Genomic DNA, 21,041 nt, shown 5'->3' with positions numbered 1-21,041 from the left:
TTTAAATAAATCTTTTATGATTTATAATACAAAATATAATGCCAACTGAAAAATCTACCTAGCAAGTTTAAATTTAGGTTATTTTTAAATAAAAATTTAATACATATGATTTCACATTGCAAGGTTTTAAAAGACCAAGTGTACAAAAGGAAAGATAAAAAAAAATTTAAGGCAAATGTACTTATTAGTTTGGTCAATAAAGTTTGATTTTTCAGCTATTTAACTTGTTTGTAAAATTCTAGGTAGGTACTTATAAATTTATTGCTTACCCCTGTAATAAACAATGAAATACTATTTTCTGCCGAGGCTGCTGATTTCCTTGTCAAGAACTCCCAGGATGGCGCCTTTCATTTCCACTAGCAGGTTGGTCTTCCCGCGTTTTCCTGGCACATAGGATAAAGATATAAGTCTGCATATGGACCATTTTAGCGCATATGCTCTTTAACTAGGGTGTACGTTTTTTACCGAAATACATTCTCTCAGATAATACGAAATATAGTATTATGACTTTGTTTTAGATTCCCTTTACTATAGTACATTTTTAGTAGCGAAGCTAATCAATAATTCACTTTGACTAACAATTCGTACCAAAGTCTGTAACGCTATGGAGGGAAATGTGATTTTCTCATCTGCAATTCAATAAAAACGGCTTAAATTTTTTTAACCTTCCCTATACCAATGAGCATCCAGTATGTAACTTACTTTGTCCGTCGGTCTATCAGTCATCTAACAGAATAAAAATATTAACAAATATAAAAACATCATATGTGTGAAACTAAAAGATTTCGTTATTGTTTCTACGATAAATTTGTTTTGAATTTAAACAAGAGCGTCTTAAATCTACTTGTCAATATTCCCATAAGAATTTTTTTGCTTCGCTATTTATGGATTTTATCACCCTTTTTTTAAAGAAAATTTCTTAATTTACAGGCAATAAAATGAACAATAAAATTGTCATGGAGCTGTATAATGTTTATCCTCCATTTTTACCTTACTATTGTTAAATTAAAATTGTAGTGACACGTATTAAAATTGTTCTTGCTTAAAATATACTGAAATATTTATCCATGCCTGAAATATGTTTCTTTTTCTTTCGCTTCTCAGGCGACGAGGAACTAAAATAGAAATTATTTTTATTTTCAAGAATTAATAAACGCTATTTGTCTCTTCATTTGTAGACGTACAAACCTCATAAAACAAATAGAAAACATATCTTAAATTTTTACTTATACTATCACTGACACATCACAAATAGTAGGTACCTATGTAATTTAATGTACATAGTTAAGAGCTACATATGAAGTCAATCCTCCCCCCCCCCCCCTTTAATTTCTTAAACCTGGCCTCTAGACCCTGTTGGATACTAAACAGGCAGTGTTTGAGCACTGATATTTTTGTTATATTTAAACCTTACTTAACCTAACACAGAATAAGAATTAAAATATGGCTTTATAAATAAAATTAAAATTTTCAACCTGGTGCTGCTATCACTTGAAGAGTCTGAACTTGAATCTGACTCAGAACTTTTGTCAGAGTCAGAACTTTCAGAATTATCACTGCTTGAGTCCTCTTTCTCTAATCTGAATAATACAAGATAATAAATTGACAATTATAGTAATTCTAGCAGAAACTTTTGAAAACAATATTCAATCAAAAGATATGATTGGGTATATTTTAAAAACACTTGCTAAATATTTAAATAAATGCGTGTGTTGTAATCTGTGTAGTAAAGCTTCTTATTGGTCCAAACACAAAAGGTTGTTTATAATTATTTTGGAGGATAGAAACCTATAACCAAGGAATCACCAAAAGAAACTAATAACACCACTTTATAAAAATCTTGTTACTTTGACTTTTTAAAACTCAAATAAAGAGTAGAGGGTCGACTCCCAATCCCCCTTTCCATCGAGTGCCTTAGATGGCTCTAAGGGACGCTAGTGACAGATTAAGCAGCATGAATATTTTACATTATAACAAAAGTTTAATAATCTCAAAGTGCATAGGAAACAAAGAACCCCCTCCCTTATTTTAAAACATATTGATAAATTGGAAGGGGGGGGGGAGGGGTATTTTTTCTATGCTTAACCCTTAACCTAACCTAAAGTAAATGACTAACACACGTAACATCCTAAATCTCAATTTAATTCAAAATATTGGGATAGGGAATATTTTTTTTGTTGTTATAATACAATTTTGGGAAACTGCTGAAACCCTTACTATTTTATTTTTATTCTTACCTTTCTAGTGCTCTCTTTTTCTTAAGCAATTCCCTTAAATCTAGCTCCTTGTTCCCTGTTTTTCCACTTTTTCTAAAAAACATTATATATTTTAGAATTCTATAAAGTAGTAAGGTTTTTTTTGTATGTAGCGAAGGATCTCGCTAACTGCTCAACCGATATGTTTCTCCTTACAAGGTAGCTTCTCATAGGTCCTGGGAATGTTTATAACTATTTTGGGGGAGGGTACCACCACCCTCCCAAGAGAAATCGCCCTAGAAAATTGGGTTATCAAAATTAACTCCCCCCTCCTCAAGTACCCCTAGAGGCCTCTAGAGCATAGCCACTAGTTTTAGAAAAAGAAGAGATATAGATTAGGAAATACTTAAGTTACAGATTTTTATGAATCATTTATACGCATTTTTGAAAAGACGAGAAGAACAAAATAACATTATTGTAAACAAATAAGCAGTAACCGGGGACTATAACGTAACAAGTAACGCATCCGCTCGTCGTTATCGTGTCTAAGTTCAAATCTTAGCCCCATACCGCGTCAAAACAAATGACGTTAAAGGATGTTAGGGGAAAAAGCCTTCGTCCAAAAAAGGCCCAACTGACTCATCACCATATAATACAGTTAGGACTTTCAGACAAAATTTGTACAATTAAATGTTAATTGTCTGCAATAGTTGGTGTGATAGTTCCTTGGGACCTTCTATAAAAGCGTTGCTTTACGTTGTTGTAAGAGGTATTTATCAGGTAAACAAATAAGCTACTTTTAGAATTAATAACCCTTTTTTCTATTCTATACCTTGATTTGTTGTGATCAGCCTTTTTGCTTAATTTTCTATCCAACATGCGTAGCTTCTCTATTTTCTTTAGTTCCTCCAGTTTTTGGGACATTTCCCGTTTCCGGGACTTTTCAGCTTTCCCGGATTTTTCATCTCTACGGGATTTTTCAAGCTTTCTTAATTTTTCTGTTTTCTTAGATTTTTCAATGTCTCTGGACTTTTTCTTGTCTTTTGATGGACGTTCTTTACTTCTCTCTGACTTTTTGTGTTTTCTATAAAAAAAAAATAACTTATCAAGGGGGGGGGGGAGTTCTGACACATTTGCGTAAACGGTGAGTATAGGCTTTATCTTTGGACTGAGAGGATAGGTTATTAAGGATAAAATCATTCTTATATGACGAATTTCCCCCAGATTTAAGATTTTTGGATAGGCCTCCAGGTTCCGGAGCTCCAGGCCTCCAGGTGGTCTCTCTACAGGTAAAAATGAAAAAAAAAAATTTTAAGTTAAAATCAACTTATAAAACAAAATATGCATATTTTTTCTTCAAATATGTGAATAATATTCAAAAAGATGCATATTTTGTTTTATAAGTTGACCTGTAACTTTAAAAAAAAAAATTTTTTTTTTCATTTTTACCTGTACAGAGACCACCTGGAGGCCTGGAGCTCCGGAATTTTTTTTTTGGGGGAGGGGATAAACAATATTTACCCCTGCAACAGATTTCAGGTGGGATTATTAGTAATTACCCCCTCCCCCCAAACGAATTATACCCCCGGGGGGGAGGTGAAAAAATTTGCGGCACGCTTCGCGCGCCATTTTACCTCCCCCCCTTGAAAAATTGTTATCCCCCCCAAATAAAAAAGCTTTGACGCCCCTGAGCTGTACCTTGGTTTGGCGTCCATAAATTCATCATCAGTTATACATTCACCGTCCTCGAGATCATGTTTACCCTTCTTTTTCTTTAATTTTCTCCTAAAAAAAATTCTTTTTTAGAATATAGATTTTAAGAGAAAAATTACGTTTTGTAGGTATTAATAAAAAATATTTAGATCATAATTTAAGTTCATGTACATTTCCCTTGGTGTGTATTTAGTCTTAATTGTGTATTTTTATCAAAATATATTTACCTAACATCCCGATCGCCAAGAGGTACTCTTTCCCTGCTACCACTTGTCAAAACTCTATCCCGCGCATCTCTTTCCAAGCTCCGGCTGCTGGACGCGCGCTCTCTCTCCCTCCACTCCCTCGCCTTGCGCTCCATCCACTCGCGCTCTTCTTGAATCTTCCATTCTCTTTCCCACCGTTCCTCCTCCTCGCGGCGGCGGCGTTGCCAGTCACGCCACTCCGCCTCTTCCCGCTCTTTCCAGTAACGCTCTTCATCCTCCCACCTACGCCGCTGATTTTCACGACGAATCCTCTCCTCCCGTTCGCGACGCTCCCATTCACGTCTTTCACGTTCCCGTGCTTCCCGACGCCGACGCGCTATTCGCTCTTTCTCTTCCCGCTCTCGTCTTTCCCTCTCACTAATACGTTCCAATTCGACTGTTGTTTTCTCCCTGGCCTTGCGCCAATCACCGGTAACACCAGACTTGATTTCTTCATCTTAATAAGAACATTAGAATTAAAGCTTTTTTTCTTTGTGCCAAGTAAGATTGATAGGTATAACATTACATTGTTAGTATTATTTACTTTAAAATATTCTTCAATTAAAGAATAGGTAGGTAGGTATTTAACAAATAAGAAGAATTTCTTAATTTCAAATTAGTAGGTAACTGAACGTGAAAATAGTAGGAATATTTCTTTCTACTACCCAGTACCTACCCAATGTGACCTGACCCAAAAAAAAAGAACTAAAAAACTACCCCTCAACTCTTTTTTTCAATTAAATTCAAAATAAATCCCCTATACAAAGTATCAATTCTTACGAGAGTACTTTGTGTAAGAGCACCGAAAAGCTTTAAAAAAGATTTAACAAAATAATACCTGGCGATCGTCCCCTAACGCGTGTTTTCTGTGGACTTCTTTCGCGTGACCTAAACAACATAAACTTACATTTACATTTTAAAACTTGCATGTTGTCTTTATAAAAAGATCTCGCTTACAGCTAGATCGTTCAAATTCGTTACAGAAAGTTTTCATTATAAGCCTTAGTCAGAATCAAATTGTCAAACTACCAATGCTATAAGTATCTACAGTAAAATTTTTCATTAGTGATCAAAAAGGGACTTTAAAGTAAGTCAAATTGAATAGTTTAATTAAAAAATAAAATTAACCTACCAAGACCTCTTTCGCCCCCTTCTTTCCCTTCTTTCTTCCTCTTCAAGACTCCTACACAACAAAAAAAAACATTTTGATTTTATTTCCATTTAAAAAACAATTGGTAGGTAGTTCTTTTCCTTTGTGTTAAAATTTTTCCGGCAATTTTCCTTAAAGTGCCTTGTGTCTAGCACCGATACACACACCCATTCTTCTTTGAATAAATTGAAGATAAGAGGGGGAGGGGGTTAGTTTCTCATTTGTAGTTAACTTTAGGTAAAGTTAGGTTAGGTTACATTGTGTACTGGCTAGTACCTCAGGGTTATGCCCCAGTTTGGTTCGGACCACCACCATTTGAATTTCTTATTTATTAATGGAGGGGGGGGGGGGGGGGGGGCAGTGCTCTTTAGGCACTATGAGATAAAGCAACAATTTTTATTTGTTAGGTACTAATTGAAATATCCTTCAGTAATTCTACCTTCAGTAGCTGGTAAGCATTAAGAGTAGGTAAAGAATTATAATAAGATTAATGAACAGGTTTTGATATCCGTGCATCGTCTTTTCTAATAAATATAACTTAGTAGGTAAGTATCTTCTATGTTAAAGAAAATTTTCAATGTGTTTTTTATTCCTTAAATCTTTCATCATATTGATTGTATCCCAGGTTGGAACTATTGGCTGCGGCTCCATCCAAATCTTAAGTATAAATAACTTCAATAAGTAAAGGTAGGTTTGTTATTAAAAATATCTTTGCTGAATATATTTTAATTTAATATTTTATTATAGTTAATATGAAAACTTTTAAAATAAACTTTTTACTAATCTTTAACAGACTAGCGGCTACGTCCTTAGCATCTAGAGGCTCTGTATTTGTAATATAAGGGAAAGAGTGGATATAGTGAAATACCACAATACCATCCCAAGACTTAAATCAAAAAATAAAATAGCCTATCACATTCACAGGACCTATGTGAAGCTTAAAAAGAAAAGAACCTAATCGGTTCAGTAGTTTTTGAGATCTTTAGCTACAGAAAAAAAAAACTTTACTACCTTATGTAATAGGATATTCATACCTTAAGTACACCGCTTTTCTGCGCTCTTTCATGATGATTTGGTCTAAATAAAATAAAATATCAATAATGTTCCCAAAAAAAAAATATTTATTTTACATAAGATAAAAAACATTTAGTGTAAAATAAGAGATAAATATTAAAGAATAGCATGACGGGGGAATTGGGATGGGAGACCAGTTACGTGCACGCCGTCCATCCTGCACCGTGCATCAATGATCCTAGGAGCTACACCAGAAGAGTCCTACTGTGCTGGAAAGGTCCTAGGGTAGATGCCAGACTGAATTCTGGTCACTTCCCCCAGTTCAGGGGGTTTGGGTGGGGCTAACAATCCTTCCCTAGAAAAAAACCTGCTCACGTTCAATCTGCACAAAGTAAAGACCAATTTAACTTTGGGCTCGGGAACGAAGTAGAGGTTGGAAACAACAATATGATGATTAGCTGGGAAACCGCTAAAGGACCAGTCAGGCGGATGATTCTGAATTCCCGCAGACCAGCTAAAATTTGCACCTGGAATGTTCGGACAATGTTTCAGTCAGGCCAGACAGAAAACATTTGCCGAGAAATGCTTAAAGCCAAGGTTGATATCCTGGCTATCACCGAATCAAGGTGGACAAATAATGGAGAGTTTAAACATCATTCTGGCTTGAAAATACTTTACTAAGGCCATATGAATGAGGATCTAGGACATAACCAAGGGGTGGCTCTTATGCTGACCAAGCAAGCAGAGCAGGCCACGATCAGTTGTCAACCTCATGGTCCAAGAATCATGGAGGCTTACTTCAAATCCTCAGATAAAAACATCAATCTGAGAATAATAGTAGCATATGCTCCTACAAAAGCAGATACAGAGGGCAAAAACGAATTTTATGACCAGCTTGACTCTGTATTTAAGAATGGTCATAAAGAAAAGGACCTGACCATGCTCCTAGGTGATTTCAATGCTCAAGTGGGGAGTAATAATGAGAATTTAGAAGAAGTCATGGGCAGATATGGCCTAGGCTTAAGTAATGGCAAGGAAAATGACAATGGTGATAGACTTGTAAGTTTTTGTACTGAAAACAAACTTGTCATTGGTGGAACCATCTTTAAACACAAGAAGATTCATACTGCCACCTGGAGATCACCAGATCAAAGAACCTTTAATCAGATAGATCACATCTGTATATCTAGACGTTTTAAAGGTTCCCTCCTTGATGTCAGGGTTGAAAGAGGACCTGATGTTAATTCAGACCATTATCTTCTATCTTCTAAAGTTCGGCTTAGATTTAAAAAGCAGGACACAAAGCCTAACCCGAGGAAAAAGTATAATTTAACAACCCTTCAAAACTCTGAAAAGCTACAAGAGTTTAAGCTCACTCTAAAGAACAGATTTGAGTTGTTGACTCTTCAAGAGGATGATGGAGTTGAAGATATTTGGCAAGGTATCAAAAAAGTTTATAATGATACTAGCCAAGAAAAATTAGGTTTTAAAAAGGCTAACCAAAAGCCGTGGATCACTCAAAGATCCATTGATCTCATGGATCAAAGAAGAGAGGTAAGACAAAAGACACTCTCCAGAAACTCTCCAGAAGATAAAGACCTGTATAAGATGCTCAGCAGGGAAATCCAAAAAAGTGTAAGAATTGACAAAAAAGAACACTTGGAAAACCTTGCTATGCAAGCAGAAAATGCTGCTAATCAAAATAGAATGAAAGATGTCTATGAGATTACTAAGAGCATTGCAGGTAAAGTACACAAATCAGGATCACACATCAGGGACAAGGATGGTTCACTCCTTAAAACTGATGAAGATATTCTAAATAGATGGGCAGAGCACTTCACTGAACTGCTGAATCTTCCAGTTCCAGAGGAAGAAACTGAGATTCCACCCTCAGATGCACTTGACATTGACTGTCGAGCGCCAAATCTATTGGAAATCAAGGAGGCCATTAAAAGTTTGAAAAATAACAAGGCCGCTGGACCTGATAACATCCCAGCTGAGGTCATAAAAGCAGACCTAGATACATCTGCTGAGGCATTCCTACCTCTGATCACAAAGATATGGAATGATGAGTTATGCCCAGAGGACTGGAAGAATGGACATATCTCAATACTAGCCAAAAAAGGAGACTTGACCCAATGTGGAAACTACAGAGGGATAATGCTCCTTTCAGTACCTGGCCGTATCCTTAGTAAGATTCTTCTTAATAGAATAAAGAAGAAGGTTAATGAAAAGCTAAGACCTAATCAGGCTGGATTTAGACCAAACCGTTCCACTATTGATCAGATAACCTATCTAAGAATCATCATAGAGCAATCCAAGGAATGGAACTCTGAGCTTTTTGTAAACTTCATTGACTACAAAAAAGCATTTGATTCTTTAGACAGAAGATCTCTCTGGAAAATCTGCCAACACTATGGCATTCCAGAAAAGATAATCAATATCATTAAAGCTATCTATCATAAAGGAGGTGGAAATGTAATGTATAAAGGTAAACTATCAACCTTTTTTGAGATTGTAACAGGCGTCAGACAAGGATGCCTTCTTTCTCCCTTCCTTTTCCTCCTTGCCATTGACTGGATCATGAAGAACTGTGAAAGTAATGATGGCATTCGTTGGGAGCTATTTGGCAATCCCAAATATTTAGGAGATCTGGACTTTGCTGATGATATCGCTTTGTTAACAAGCAATAGAAGTCAAATGCAAAGAAGGACTAACAGGATAGCTGAAACTTCCAAGAAAGTTGGACTAGAAATAAATGTTCCTAAAACCAAAATACTCAGATTAAATGCAAATTCCCAAGAACCAATTACTATTGGAGACCAAATTCTTGAGGATGTAGATTGTTTTGAGTATCTTGGAAGTAAAATTGATGAAGCTGGAGGCACTTTAACAGATGTTAAAGCTAGAATTAACAAATCTAGGACAGCCTTTGCCAGCCTGAACAAAATTTGGAATTCCAACAACATCTCCATAAAGACCAAGTTAAGACTGTTCAAGTCAAATGTTCTCTCTGTTTTGCTGTATGGGGCTGAAACTTGGTTCCTAAACACAGCAGTGGTCTCCAAGCTACAGACATATGTCAATAAATGTCTAAGGAGAATCCACAAGATCTTTTGGCCAAATAAGATCACAAATGCTGAGCTTCTAGAGCGCAGTGATATGTCAGACATTAAACTGACAATAAAACAGAGAAAATGGAGATGGCTGGGGCACACTCTAAGGAAAGGGCATGATGATATAACCAATCAAGCCTTGACTTGGAACCCCCACGTAGGAAAGAGGAAACCAGGTAGACCAAAAACAACCTGGAGGAGGGAACTCTTAAGTGAACTGAAAGAAAAGAAAATTCCATCTTTCAGCAATGCCTCAAAACGTGCCCAAAAAAAGGAAGATTGGAAACCATTGTGCATGGCCTATGTTCTGCCGAGAACTAAAAGGCAATGATGATGATGATGACGGGGGAATTAATACTCGAATTTTTAATAAATGCTAAAAACGCAACATTTTTAATACTAGAATGGTTGGGGGAAAAAATGTAAAAATTAAGAGGACTGAAAGCATTTTTTTCTATTTTTCTCCCCTCTTTGGTGGAAAAAACTAAAAAATATGTGGAAGGGGGCATAATATGGATAAAATAAAGAGTTCTGAAAATATTTTTCCATTTAATTTATTCCCTTCCTTGCTTAAAAAAACTAGGAGGGGAAAAAAATTTAAAAATTTGCAAAAGGGGAAAAATAATGAATCTTGTGCAGAATATACAGATACACCCCTGATACCAGATTAAAACATAATGGGATGGTGGGATAAATTTAAGGAATTCATTTGTATTAGATCATTATACAAAGTTTATCACAACAAAAAGCGTGTCAATTTTTGGTCAACGTTTGACGGGAGAACATAGCTCGTAGATTTGTTGCGATTCTTTGTACCTATTCTTGCTCAAACATTTGAAGAAAAACAAATATTTTTAAAACCTGGCTAAATGATTAAGTAGTGATTCAGGCTGCAGAAAGTTGACCCAGCACAGAAAACAATGGTAGCCACCTTTACCAGGAAATTCACCCTATTAAAAAAAAAACTAGATTAGATTTCATAAAAATTTATTCCTTTGTAGGTAATTCAACTCTTTATAGAAATATGTTAAACAAAAAACTGACAACATAATTCGTATTTAAGGACAGACAAACCAAATAATCTTTTTCCATTAATACATTTTTGGGTGAATCTGTCTATCATAAAAATATTTTATGATGTTAAAAATCAATAAAGTCAGATATACCTGATGGACTCTTTCATGATTGTCTCCCTTCTTATGTTTCTGGTACAATTTCTCATCAAAGAAAACAAGGTTACACAGCTTACAAATTTGCTCAGGCTACATAGAAAAAAGATTTGTCAAATATTATAGCAATTTAACATCAAGACGAGCGCTAAAACGTAATTTTAATATTTATAATACAAAGTAGAATTATGTCTATCCGTCTGTCTGTCCGTCCCTTAAGATCTCGGTAACCACTGAACCAATCGGATTCTACTTTTCAGGGAATATACCCACTGGTCCTGTGGTGGTTTTATGTTATTTTCTTAGGGGGTGGGACACCCCACCCCAAAAAAAAACAAACCCATTTTTTTTTGCTGAAGATTTCCTTGGTCCTTTTGTTTTCTTTTTTCGCTGAAGATTTCCTTGGTCCTTTTACGAATTTCGTCAAAATATTTTGATCACCTCTTGGGGCAAAGCCCCTAGAGGCTAGGGGCGAAGCCGCTAGTATGATTAAGATCTGATCTGACTGAACCTTTATCAATATTTCCATAAAGGTTAACTGGCGAGATCTTTTGATGCAAAGTTACGGACATCCTATAACTGTTATGTTAGGATTGCTTTGGAATTTTCAAAAGATTTATAGTTTTTAAATAATATAAAACAACTCACCAATGGATTTTTCTTACGCTCAATTTTTTCTATTTCTTTGAAAACCCCTTCCAAAACTATTTCTGATATCCATCTGTTCTCAGTCTTTATATCTTGTATTTCATCATTAAGTCCACGATTCTACAAAAAAAAGATAAATTAAGAAAAGAAATTGAATTGTATAATTATATTCAAACCTATCCCAAGAAGATAGCCAACTTGAAAAGATGCAATTTTTGTCCAAAAGTCCTTGTAGTAATTTGTATCTATTTCTCGGTCACAGTATTCCCAATACAATTGTCAGCTGTATGACATAGCAGCTGTTGAATACGTTAATAAGTTTTTATAAACAATAAATAATATTTATTAAATACCTGTTCTAAACTTTTTCTGATGCCCGGTTCCTGTTTTGGCTTGACTGGTTGAAACTTATTGTATGGATATATGTTAGGTGTCCGACTTTCTTTCTTATCTAAACACAAAATCAAATTTTAAAAAATTCTTTCTAAAAGGATTTATCATCAAAATCTTTTATATTCAATAGCATAGATAGGAAAAACTTTGACTAAAAAGTAAAAAGTGTGAACACCTTTTATTTCATAGCCAAGTAAATAAAACTGATTTTAATAGGTATCTTTCAAATTGTTTGCATTCATTTGAGAGAAAATGAAAATACTTTAACAAAAGTAAGTTTTGAATTATTGATATAATCATTTATAAAGTATTAATATATCTACCTTTTTCTTTCTTTATTGAGGAATCACTTTTTTTATTTGTGTGTTTGCTGTTTCCCGCATCTTTATCCCCTCCTCCTCTCAGAGCCTTGAGTCCCATATCAATGGACTCCAGAACATCATCATTTATAGCCTTGGCCCGCCCGTCCAGAACATCGAGCATGTGACGGGCTGCATTCTGTTTGGCTATTTTCTTTGTGTTGCCTGATCCTTGGGATTTGAGACCGTCATGCAGACGTACCTATTTATTATACAGAATTTAAAAGTGATTTAATCTATGCATATAAAACACATCAAAATACCTACTTGAGATATTTTTGTTCTAATAATTAAAGGTTTCATTTTAAGACACTTCAATCATGGAACTATCTTTTTTTAAAGATATCTTTAAAGATGAGACAATGGACGATGTACAAATTTACCCCTCCTGTAGACTAAATTTAATGGTTGAAAAGTTTATTCACTGCGATGTAAAGCAATTCAACCAATATAGATTTAATTAAGTACCCAAATGAATTAAAGCCAACTTTTGAGAAAACGTGTTAATAAAACTTTGAGTAAAAGTAAAATTTGAAGATATGCCTTTTTTATCAATGTCTTTTAAGTTTCATACCTGAAACACGAATTCTTTGCTGTGCGCTCTGCCTAGTTCATGTTTAGCAACATACTCAGGCACTGGTTTACCTAACTTTTGCATACGTTCCTGGAGGCATCCTAAAAAATCTAAACTATAATAGGTACCTATATATTACCTATGTAACGCAACAGAAATATTCAAATTTATTTTCAATTGGTGGAAAAAGTGAACACTAGATGCCTTTTTTCAAAAAGGCATAAAAATATAAGCCAAGTGAAAGTATAACGAGTGAGTCTCAAATGATTAAAATATTTAAATGTTTAAAAGATGGGGTATTTTGCCATTTCCTGCCCTTATAGACTATTTTAAATAAAACATTATGTATCTTTATCTAAAAGATTTGCAGCCTAAATCATTCAGGATAGATAATTGTTGGACTTTGAATCGAGACAGAAATGTTCCTTATGCTTTAAGAACTCAAGCTGACTTTGCTATACCATTTTCCAGACTTGCCCTAATTTCTAGATTGCCTTTTATTTCTCTACCAAAAACATGAAATAAGGGGGGGGGGAGTTTGTACAGTTATAGGAAATGAAATTCAGTACTAAAGTTTGGGAGGGCCGTGTGGGTTTGTTTTTAGAGTTATCAACCTAATTCTTTTTGTGAGCTCTCATATATGACTGGATCTACACATAAAACTTTGAAAATTGAATTTTGGGACTTTCCCTCTAGGGGATAGTGGAGCAAAAGACCCCCCCAAACACTAAAAATTTAAGTTCTGAGCTTATATTAGAGATATTGAGATGATTTTTTTTCAGAAACCTTTTTTAACAAAACAAACTAAGTAATCATTGGAGATTTCATTTTGGGACTTTCCTTCTAGGGGCTTGTGGAGCAACAGACCCCCAAAAACACTAAAAATATGCGTTCTGAGCTTATTTTTAAAGATATCAACCTGATTTTTTTAAATAAAACTTTTTTAACATAACTAGATCAACGAACCATTACAGATTTCATTTTGGGACTTTCCTTCTAGGGGCTAGTGGAGCAAAAGACCCCCCCAAACACTAAAAATTTAAGTTCTGAGCTTATTTTTAGAGATATTGAGATGATTTTTTTTTCAGAAACCTTTTTTAACATAACCAAACTAAGTAATCATTAGAGATTTCATTTTGGGACTTCCCTTCTTGGGGCTAGTGGAGCAAAAGACCCACAAACACTAAACATTTAGGTTCTGAGCTTATTTTTAGAGATATTGAGATGTTTTTTTTCAGAAAACTTTTTTAACACAACCAAACTAAGTAATCATTGCAGATTTCATTTTGGGACTTTCCTTCTAGGGGCTTGTGGAGCAACAGACCCCCAAAAACACTAAAAATATGCGTTCTGAGCTTATTTTTAAAGATATCAACCTGATTTTTTTAAATTATACTTTTTTAACATAATTGAATCAACGAACCATTACAGATTTCATTTTGGGACTTTCCTTCTAGGGGCTTGTGGAGCAACAGACCCCCAAAAACACTAAAAATATGCGTTCTGAGCTTATTTTTAAAGATATCAACCTGATTTTTTTTAAATAATACTTTTTTAACATAACCGAATCAACGAACCATTACAGATTTCATTTTGGGACTTTCCTTCTAGGGGCTTATGGAGCAAAAGAACCACAAAACACTAAAAATATTAGTTCTGAGCTTATTTTTGAAGACATCAACCTGATTTTTTAAAATAATACTTCTTTAACATAACCGAACTAAGAAAGCATTACAGATTTCATTTTCGGACTTTCTTTCTAGGGTCTAGTGGAGCAAAAGACCCCCAAAACACTGAAAATATGTGTTCTAACCTTATTTTTAAAATATCAACCTGATTTTTTTTAAGAACACTTTTTTAACATAACCGAACTTGGTACCTTTTACAGATTTCATTTAGGGACTATCCTTCTAGAAGTTATTTTATATTTTTATTGTTTTTAGGGTCTTTTGCTCCACTAGCTTATAGAAGGAAAGTCCCAAAATGAAATCTGTAAAAGTTACCAAGTTCGGTTATGTTAAAAAAGTGTTCTAAAAAAAAGGAAGTTGATATCTTTAAAAATAAGCTCAGAATTCATATTTTTAGTGTTTTGGGGGTCTTTTGCTCCACTAGCCCCTAGAAGGAAACTCCAAAAATGAAATTTGTAATGGTTCCTGAATTCGGTTATGTTAAAAAAGTTTTCTTTAAAAAAATCAGATTGACATTTTTAAAAATAAGCTCAGAACTCATATTTTTAGTGTTTTTGGAGTATTTTGCTCCACTAGCTCCTAGAAGGAAAGTCCCAAAATGAAATCTGTAATGGTTCGTTAATTCGGTTATGTTAAAAAAGTATTATTTAAAAAAAATCAGGTTGATATCTTTAAAAATAAGCTCAGAACGCATATTTTTAGTGTTTTTGGGGGTCTGTTGCTCCACAAGCCCCTAGAAGGAAAGTCCCAAAATGAAATCTCCAATGATTACTTAGTTTGGTTATGTTAAAAAAGGTTTCTGAAAAAAAAATCATCTCAATATCTCTAAAAATAAGCTCACGGGTAGGCTAAAAAAATTCCAGGTTTTTGAAAATACCCATTTAAGCGGATTGCACAGCCTTAAAGTTACATGTCTTGGTATACTAGAAAAGGTAAAAATCAAATTTTCTATTGGGGGCTTTTTGAGAAAATCCGCAAAATATTTTTTTTTCATTTTCACCTAAAATCCTCTAAAAATAAGGTAAAAAATGTTAGGGTAGGCTTTTTAAAACTGTTATTGCTCAGCCCATAGTTATCCTAAAAAAATGTTAGACATACCAATAGAAAGCTTATCTCCTCTAGCTTTCAAAATGGCAAACATTTTCAACGTGAATTGTATTGTTTTGTATCTATGTTACTAAATGTAAAAAGTATCATCAATTACATTAACATGTATATGTGCATGGTTTGATTGTGAACCCCCTCTCCCCCATTCCTCTAGCTAAAAACCTTGGGTACAAGAACAAAAAACCTTGGGTTCCAAGATAAAAAACTTTGGGTACCAGAATAAAAAAGCTTGGGTACCAGAGTGAATATTGTTTACCAACCTCCATCCCTCCATGACTGGTCTAAATTGATTGAAAGGCCAAGACTCCAGGGATCTAAAGGGATAAGACAATACCTGAAAAATTGATGTACATCTCCAATGATGATTACCTCTTATGTATATTAATATTTGTGGTTGAAATGTTTGAACACTCAACTTAATCTACCGAATAAAAAAAAAACCTTATTTTATTTGTGGACTAGTGTAATAAACAACCAAATGTCCCCCCCCCCCTCCCCTCCAAAATCCAGAGAGGGGACATTGTACATTAAATTACACTGGTACCCAATGTTTTATAACCACTTTATCTTATTCATAGGCTTAAGAACTTTGGGTCTTTTAATTGAATTTTGATTGGTTGATTCCAAACTATCAGCGTTAAAATTTTTCTATTATAAATTTAATCTACATAGGGGTTAATTATGGGGATTTACATTAATCTAAATTTCATTGTCTTATCCCTTAATATGACTAAAAATTCCTAATTGTGCATGAAAATGAGCTGCGCCTGTTTACGGACCAAGGCATTCCCCCTGTACTATTGCTATTATTGTCAAGCGCCAGGCATAGCAACAGTGGATATTATGACAGGGAAAATTTGTTTAGGTATTTTTGCAAAGGTTAGGCTATATTTCTAGGGGCAATTTCTCTTGGGGGGTGGTTGTACCCTCCTCCAAAAGAGTTATAAACCTTCCCATGACCTATGAGAAGCTACCCGCTAAAGGAGAACCTGATCTGATCAACAGTTAGCGAGAAGAGTGCAAATCTTCTATGGCCTGTTTAGAAAATTTACCAGTAAGGTCAATGAACTGCACCTATGTGATTTTTAAATAAAGACTAGGATGAAAACATCTGTAAAAAATCAACATGTTTAAAATGGACGTACGGACATTTTGGTAATGATTGTAGAGTTGCTACGCTTTCTAAAATCGTACCTAACTACTAAATGAATCACCATGCAAAATTTGAAATCGATAGGACAATTCTAACATGTCTAAATTAACAAAAATAGCTATTCGTGACGGACGGACGGACGGACGGACCGACCCTAATTATAGAAAAGCTTCGCTTTTAAAAATGTCCAAAATTGACCCAACCTAATATCCACTGCTGCTATGTCTGGCTTAATAATAGCAATAGTACAGGGGGAATGCCTTGGTCCGTAAACAGGCGCAGCTCATTTTCATGCACAGTTAGGACTTTTCAGTGATCTTAAGGGATAAGACAATGAAATTTATATTAATGTAAATCCCCATAATTAACCCCTATGTAGATTAAATTTATAATAGAAAAATTTTAACGCTGATAGTTTGGAACCAACCAATCAAAATTCGATTAAAAGACCCAAAGTTCTTAAGCCTATGAGTAAGATAAAGTGGTTATAAAACATTGGGTACCAGTGTAATTTAATGTACAATGTCCCCTCTCTGGATTTTGGAGGGGAGGGGGGGGGACATTTGGTTGTTTATTACACTAGTCCACAAATAAAATAAGGTTTTTTTTTTATTCGGTAGATTAAGTTGAGTGTTCAAACATTTCAACCACAAATATTAATATACATAAGAGGTAATCATCATTGGAGATGTAAATAAATTTTTTAGGCATTGTCTTATCCCTTTAGATCCCTGGAGTCTTGGCCTTTCAATCAATTTAGGTTTTTAGCTAGAGGAATGGAGGGGGGGGGGGGTGCACAATCAAACCATGCACATATACATGTTAATGTAATTGATGATACTTTTTACATTTAGTAACATAGACACAAAACAATACAATGCACGTTAAAAATGTTTGCCATTTTGAAAATTAGAGGAGATAAGCTTTTCATTGGTATGTCTAACATTTTTTAGGATAATTATGGGCTGAGCAATAACAGTTTTAAAAAGCCTACCCTAACATTTTTTACCTTATTTTTAGAGGATTTTAGGTGAAAATGAAAAAAAAATATTTTGCGGATTTTCTCAAAAAGCCCCCAATAGAAAATTTGATTTTTACCTTTTCCAGTATACCAAGACATGTGACTTTAAGGCTGTGCAATCCGCTTAAATGGGTATTTTCAAAAACCTGGAATTTTTTTAGCCTACCCGTGAGCTCAGAACTTAAATTTTTAGTGTTTTGGGGGGGTCTTTTGCTCCACTAGCCCCTAGAAGGAAAGTTCCAAAATGAAATCTGTAATGGTTCGTTGATCTAGTTATGTTAAAAAAGTATTATTTAAAAAAAATCAGGTTGATATCTTTAAAAATAAGCTCAGAACGCATATTTTTAGTGTTTTTGGGGGTCTGTTGCTCCACAAGCCCCTAGAAGGAAAGTCCCAAAATGAAATCTGTAATGGTTCGTTGATTCAATTATGTTAAAAAAGTATAATTTAAAAAAATCAGGTTGATATCTTTAAAAATAAGCTCAGAACGCATATTTTTAGTGTTTTGGGGGGTCTGTTGCTCCACAAGCCCCTAGAAGGAAAGTTCTAAAATGAAATCTGCAATGATTACTTAGTTTGGTTATGTTAAAAAAGGTTTCTGAAAAAAAAATCATCTCAATATCTCTAAAAATAAGCTCAGAACTTAAATTTTTAGTGTTTGGGGGGGTCTTTTGCTCCACTAGCCCCTAGAAGGAAAGTCCCAAAATGAAATCTGTAATGGTTCGTTGATCTAGTTATGTTAAAAAAGTATTATTTAAAAAAAATCAGGTTGATATCTTTAAAAATAAGCTCAGAACGCATATTTTTAGTGTTTTTGGGGGGTCTTTTGCTCCACAAGCCCCTAGAAGGAAAGTCCCAAAATGAAATCTGTAAGGTTCGTTGATCTAGTTATGTTAAAAAAGTATTATTTTAAAAAATCAGGTTGATATCTTTAAAAATAAGCTCAGAATGCATATTTTTAGTGTTTTTGGGGGTCTGTTGCTCCACAAGCCCCTAGAAGGAAAGTCCCAAAATGAAATCTGTAATGGTTCGTTGATCTAGTTATGTTAAAAAAGTATTATTTAAAAAAATCAGGTTGATATCTTTAAAAATAAGCTCAGAACGCATATTTTTAGTGTTTTTGGGGGTCTGTAGCTCCACAAGTCCCTAGAAGGAAAGTCCCAAAATGAAATCTCCAATGATTACTTAGTTTGGTTTTGTTAAAAAGGTTTCTGAAAAAAAATCATCTCAATATCTCTAAAAATAAGCTCAGAACTTAAATTTTTAGTGTTTGGGGGGGTCTTTTGCTCCACTAGCCCCTAGAGGGAAAGTCCCAAAATTCAATTTTCAAAGTTTTATGTGTATATCCAGTCATATAAGAGAGCTCACAAAAAGAATTAGGTTGATAACTCTAAAAACAAACCCACACGGCCCTCCCAAACTTTAGTACTGAATTTCATTTCCTATAACTGTACAAACTTCCCCCCCCCCCCTTATGCAGAAATTTTGAAAGATCTAAAAAATAAGCCAAATTTTAATTCATTTAAACAACACTTGAAAAAAACATTGATTGAAAATATTGAAACAGACTGCAACAGACTTCTTTGCCATATTTGCCATTTAAATGCAATTTGAACTATTGTTGGTTGGAATGCTGCCATTATTCTATAATTTTATTATCAAAAAATATTAGAATGCAAAAATTGCCAGGTTTTAAACATACTACAACGCCGTACATTTCCATTCATTTTTTTTCTTTCTTTCTTTTTTTAAACTACACGCTCCATTTACTTTTCATTTTTTTTTTAAAGAAATACCAATTTTTTTTCCTTATGATATTTAACTTTCATCTCATTTTTATTTTATTGTATTATATACTTAATAGGGCTTGATCTCTTTTTACCGCATGATCACAATGTTATTGTTTAAAAATCCACTTTATACTAAAAAAAATTACACATTGTGTTTTGCGTTAGGTCCTGCTACTAGGCAAGGTATTTGATATTTTGGTGTATTAAAATAAATAAAATATAATAAAATAAAACTATATAAACAATATACTTATGTAAATATTCGTATCATATAATTGTGTTTTAATATGTTGTTTGAAATAAATATTTTGATTTGATTTGATTCAAAAATGTCTAATTTGGCTAGCTAGAAAAATTAATAATGAAATGTGTCTCATGCATGAGAACTAGTTAAATATACCTAAGTATAAATATTTTAGTATATATGGTCACTTGTAAACCCCACGTATTTCTACAGTAACTGCTTTCAAACAACCCTTTCATGGGCTCTAGTCCTTTATCGCATGCAAACAGTGTTATACAATAATATGTTTTTATCTACTTTATATGTTTTGTAAGTGAAATTTTGGCATTAATAAAATGTTATGCATCACCAAATAAATAAATTATCTTACCTACGGGATTTGATTCGTATGTAAACGGCGGTTCCATTTTCAGTTATCTCATATTTCAGCCTGGAAAGAATAGTTTATAATAAATTGTAATAATCCGGCCCAATATCTCTGGCCGGCAAGAGTTTAGCTGAAGTGAATGATATATATGGTTCTCCTATATTAAAGTGAAAGTTTTTAACTATTTTTAGGGAGGGTACCTCGACTATTCCATTAAAAATACTATCTAAATAATTTTGCTTGTTTTTTTAAAAAGCCAGAATTTTAATAAATTAAAATCGCCGATGGTATTTGTTTACAAAACATGTCTCCTCAATAAAAGTTGTCTGCAAAGTTTTGTGACCTCTTGCGCATGCGTGTAGGGAAATACCGCTGACTAAATTCTATACAAAAAAATATACCAGACAAAATTTCCCTTTAATAGAATAATTTTTCTCTTTTTATTTACAGTTCATAGTAACTAAATGAATACAAATTTTAAAAAAGATAATGTTTAAATAGAAGATACTATTTTCTGTTATAAAAGTTTATTAAGTTGTAAACGTTTTTTTTTACAATATCTACGGGAAGAAATATATAATAACTTTTTGTCCAAGTAATTGTTTTTTTCCTATTTCACAAGCAGACTTACGTATGTAAACAAAAAAATAGTTATTTTTCACTTTTACATATTATTATTTATATCGTTTTGTTTTGTATATGCTGATTATTCATGAATTTCGTAGCAAAGCTACTCTATGACCTACATTATCTATACCTCCGTAGGGGAAATGTGTTTTTTATTGTTTCTATTGAGGATAGGTAGAAGATTATTTTTTTGTTAATTAGATATACCTTTTTACCAAAGAGCATCGACAGCATAGTTTTTTTTTGGTCCGTCAGTCTGTCGGTCATGCCAACAAAGACATATATATACATTAATTCATTTCTAAAGTTTATGTGATTTATATTATTCAGCTAATATAATTTCTCTTTTATTAACAACTGATAAACTGTTTTTAAAGGGTATAAGAAGCTATTATGGTTCTTGTAGGATCTATTTAGAAGCTTTAGCCTAACACAATAACATTAACCACTTACATATTTGTAATCCTA

General features: G+C 33.7%; 1 protein-coding gene across 1 annotated transcript; it reads right to left on the bottom strand.

The window, feature by feature from the left end:
• Positions 1-38: 38 nt before the first annotated feature.
• Positions 39-20,242, bottom strand: LOC145326354 (uncharacterized). The gene is made up of 18 exons (XM_080169663.1): positions 19,950-20,242; positions 12,577-12,677; positions 11,967-12,204; positions 11,604-11,701; positions 11,251-11,370; positions 10,600-10,695; positions 10,295-10,383; positions 6,338-6,380; positions 5,898-5,960; positions 5,286-5,338; positions 4,992-5,041; positions 4,136-4,610; positions 3,894-3,980; positions 3,028-3,279; positions 2,238-2,309; positions 1,476-1,580; positions 1,072-1,115; positions 39-383 (listed from the first exon to the last, which is right to left on the bottom strand). Exons 1-18 carry the CDS (start codon positions 19,984-19,986, stop codon positions 292-294), a joined length of 2,115 nt encoding a protein of 704 aa, XP_080025789.1. The 5' UTR covers positions 19,987-20,242; the 3' UTR covers positions 39-291.
• Between the last annotated feature and the right edge of the window lie 799 nt (positions 20,243-21,041).

Source organism: Acartia tonsa, chromosome 8 (assembly GCF_053477335.1).
Source record: "Acartia tonsa isolate MP-2025a chromosome 8, ASM5347733v1, whole genome shotgun sequence".
In the NCBI taxonomy this organism is placed as follows: Eukaryota; Metazoa; Arthropoda; class Copepoda; order Calanoida; family Acartiidae; genus Acartia; species Acartia tonsa.
Note: the sequence above shows the minus strand (reverse complement) of the source record. Positions and strands in the feature narration are given on the sequence as shown.

Coding starts and splice junctions, on each gene's coding strand:
- LOC145326354 (XM_080169663.1), bottom strand. CDS start 19,986: ATGGAACCGCCGTTTACATACGAATCAAATCCCGTAG. Junction 10,696..11,250: donor AGCGTAAGAAAAATCCATTG/GTGAGTTGTTTT, acceptor TTTTCTATGTAG/CCTGAGCAAATTTGTAAGCT. Junction 3,981..4,135: donor CTTGGCGATCGGGATGTTAG/GTAAATATATTT, acceptor AATTTTTTTTAG/GAGAAAATTAAAGAAAAAGA.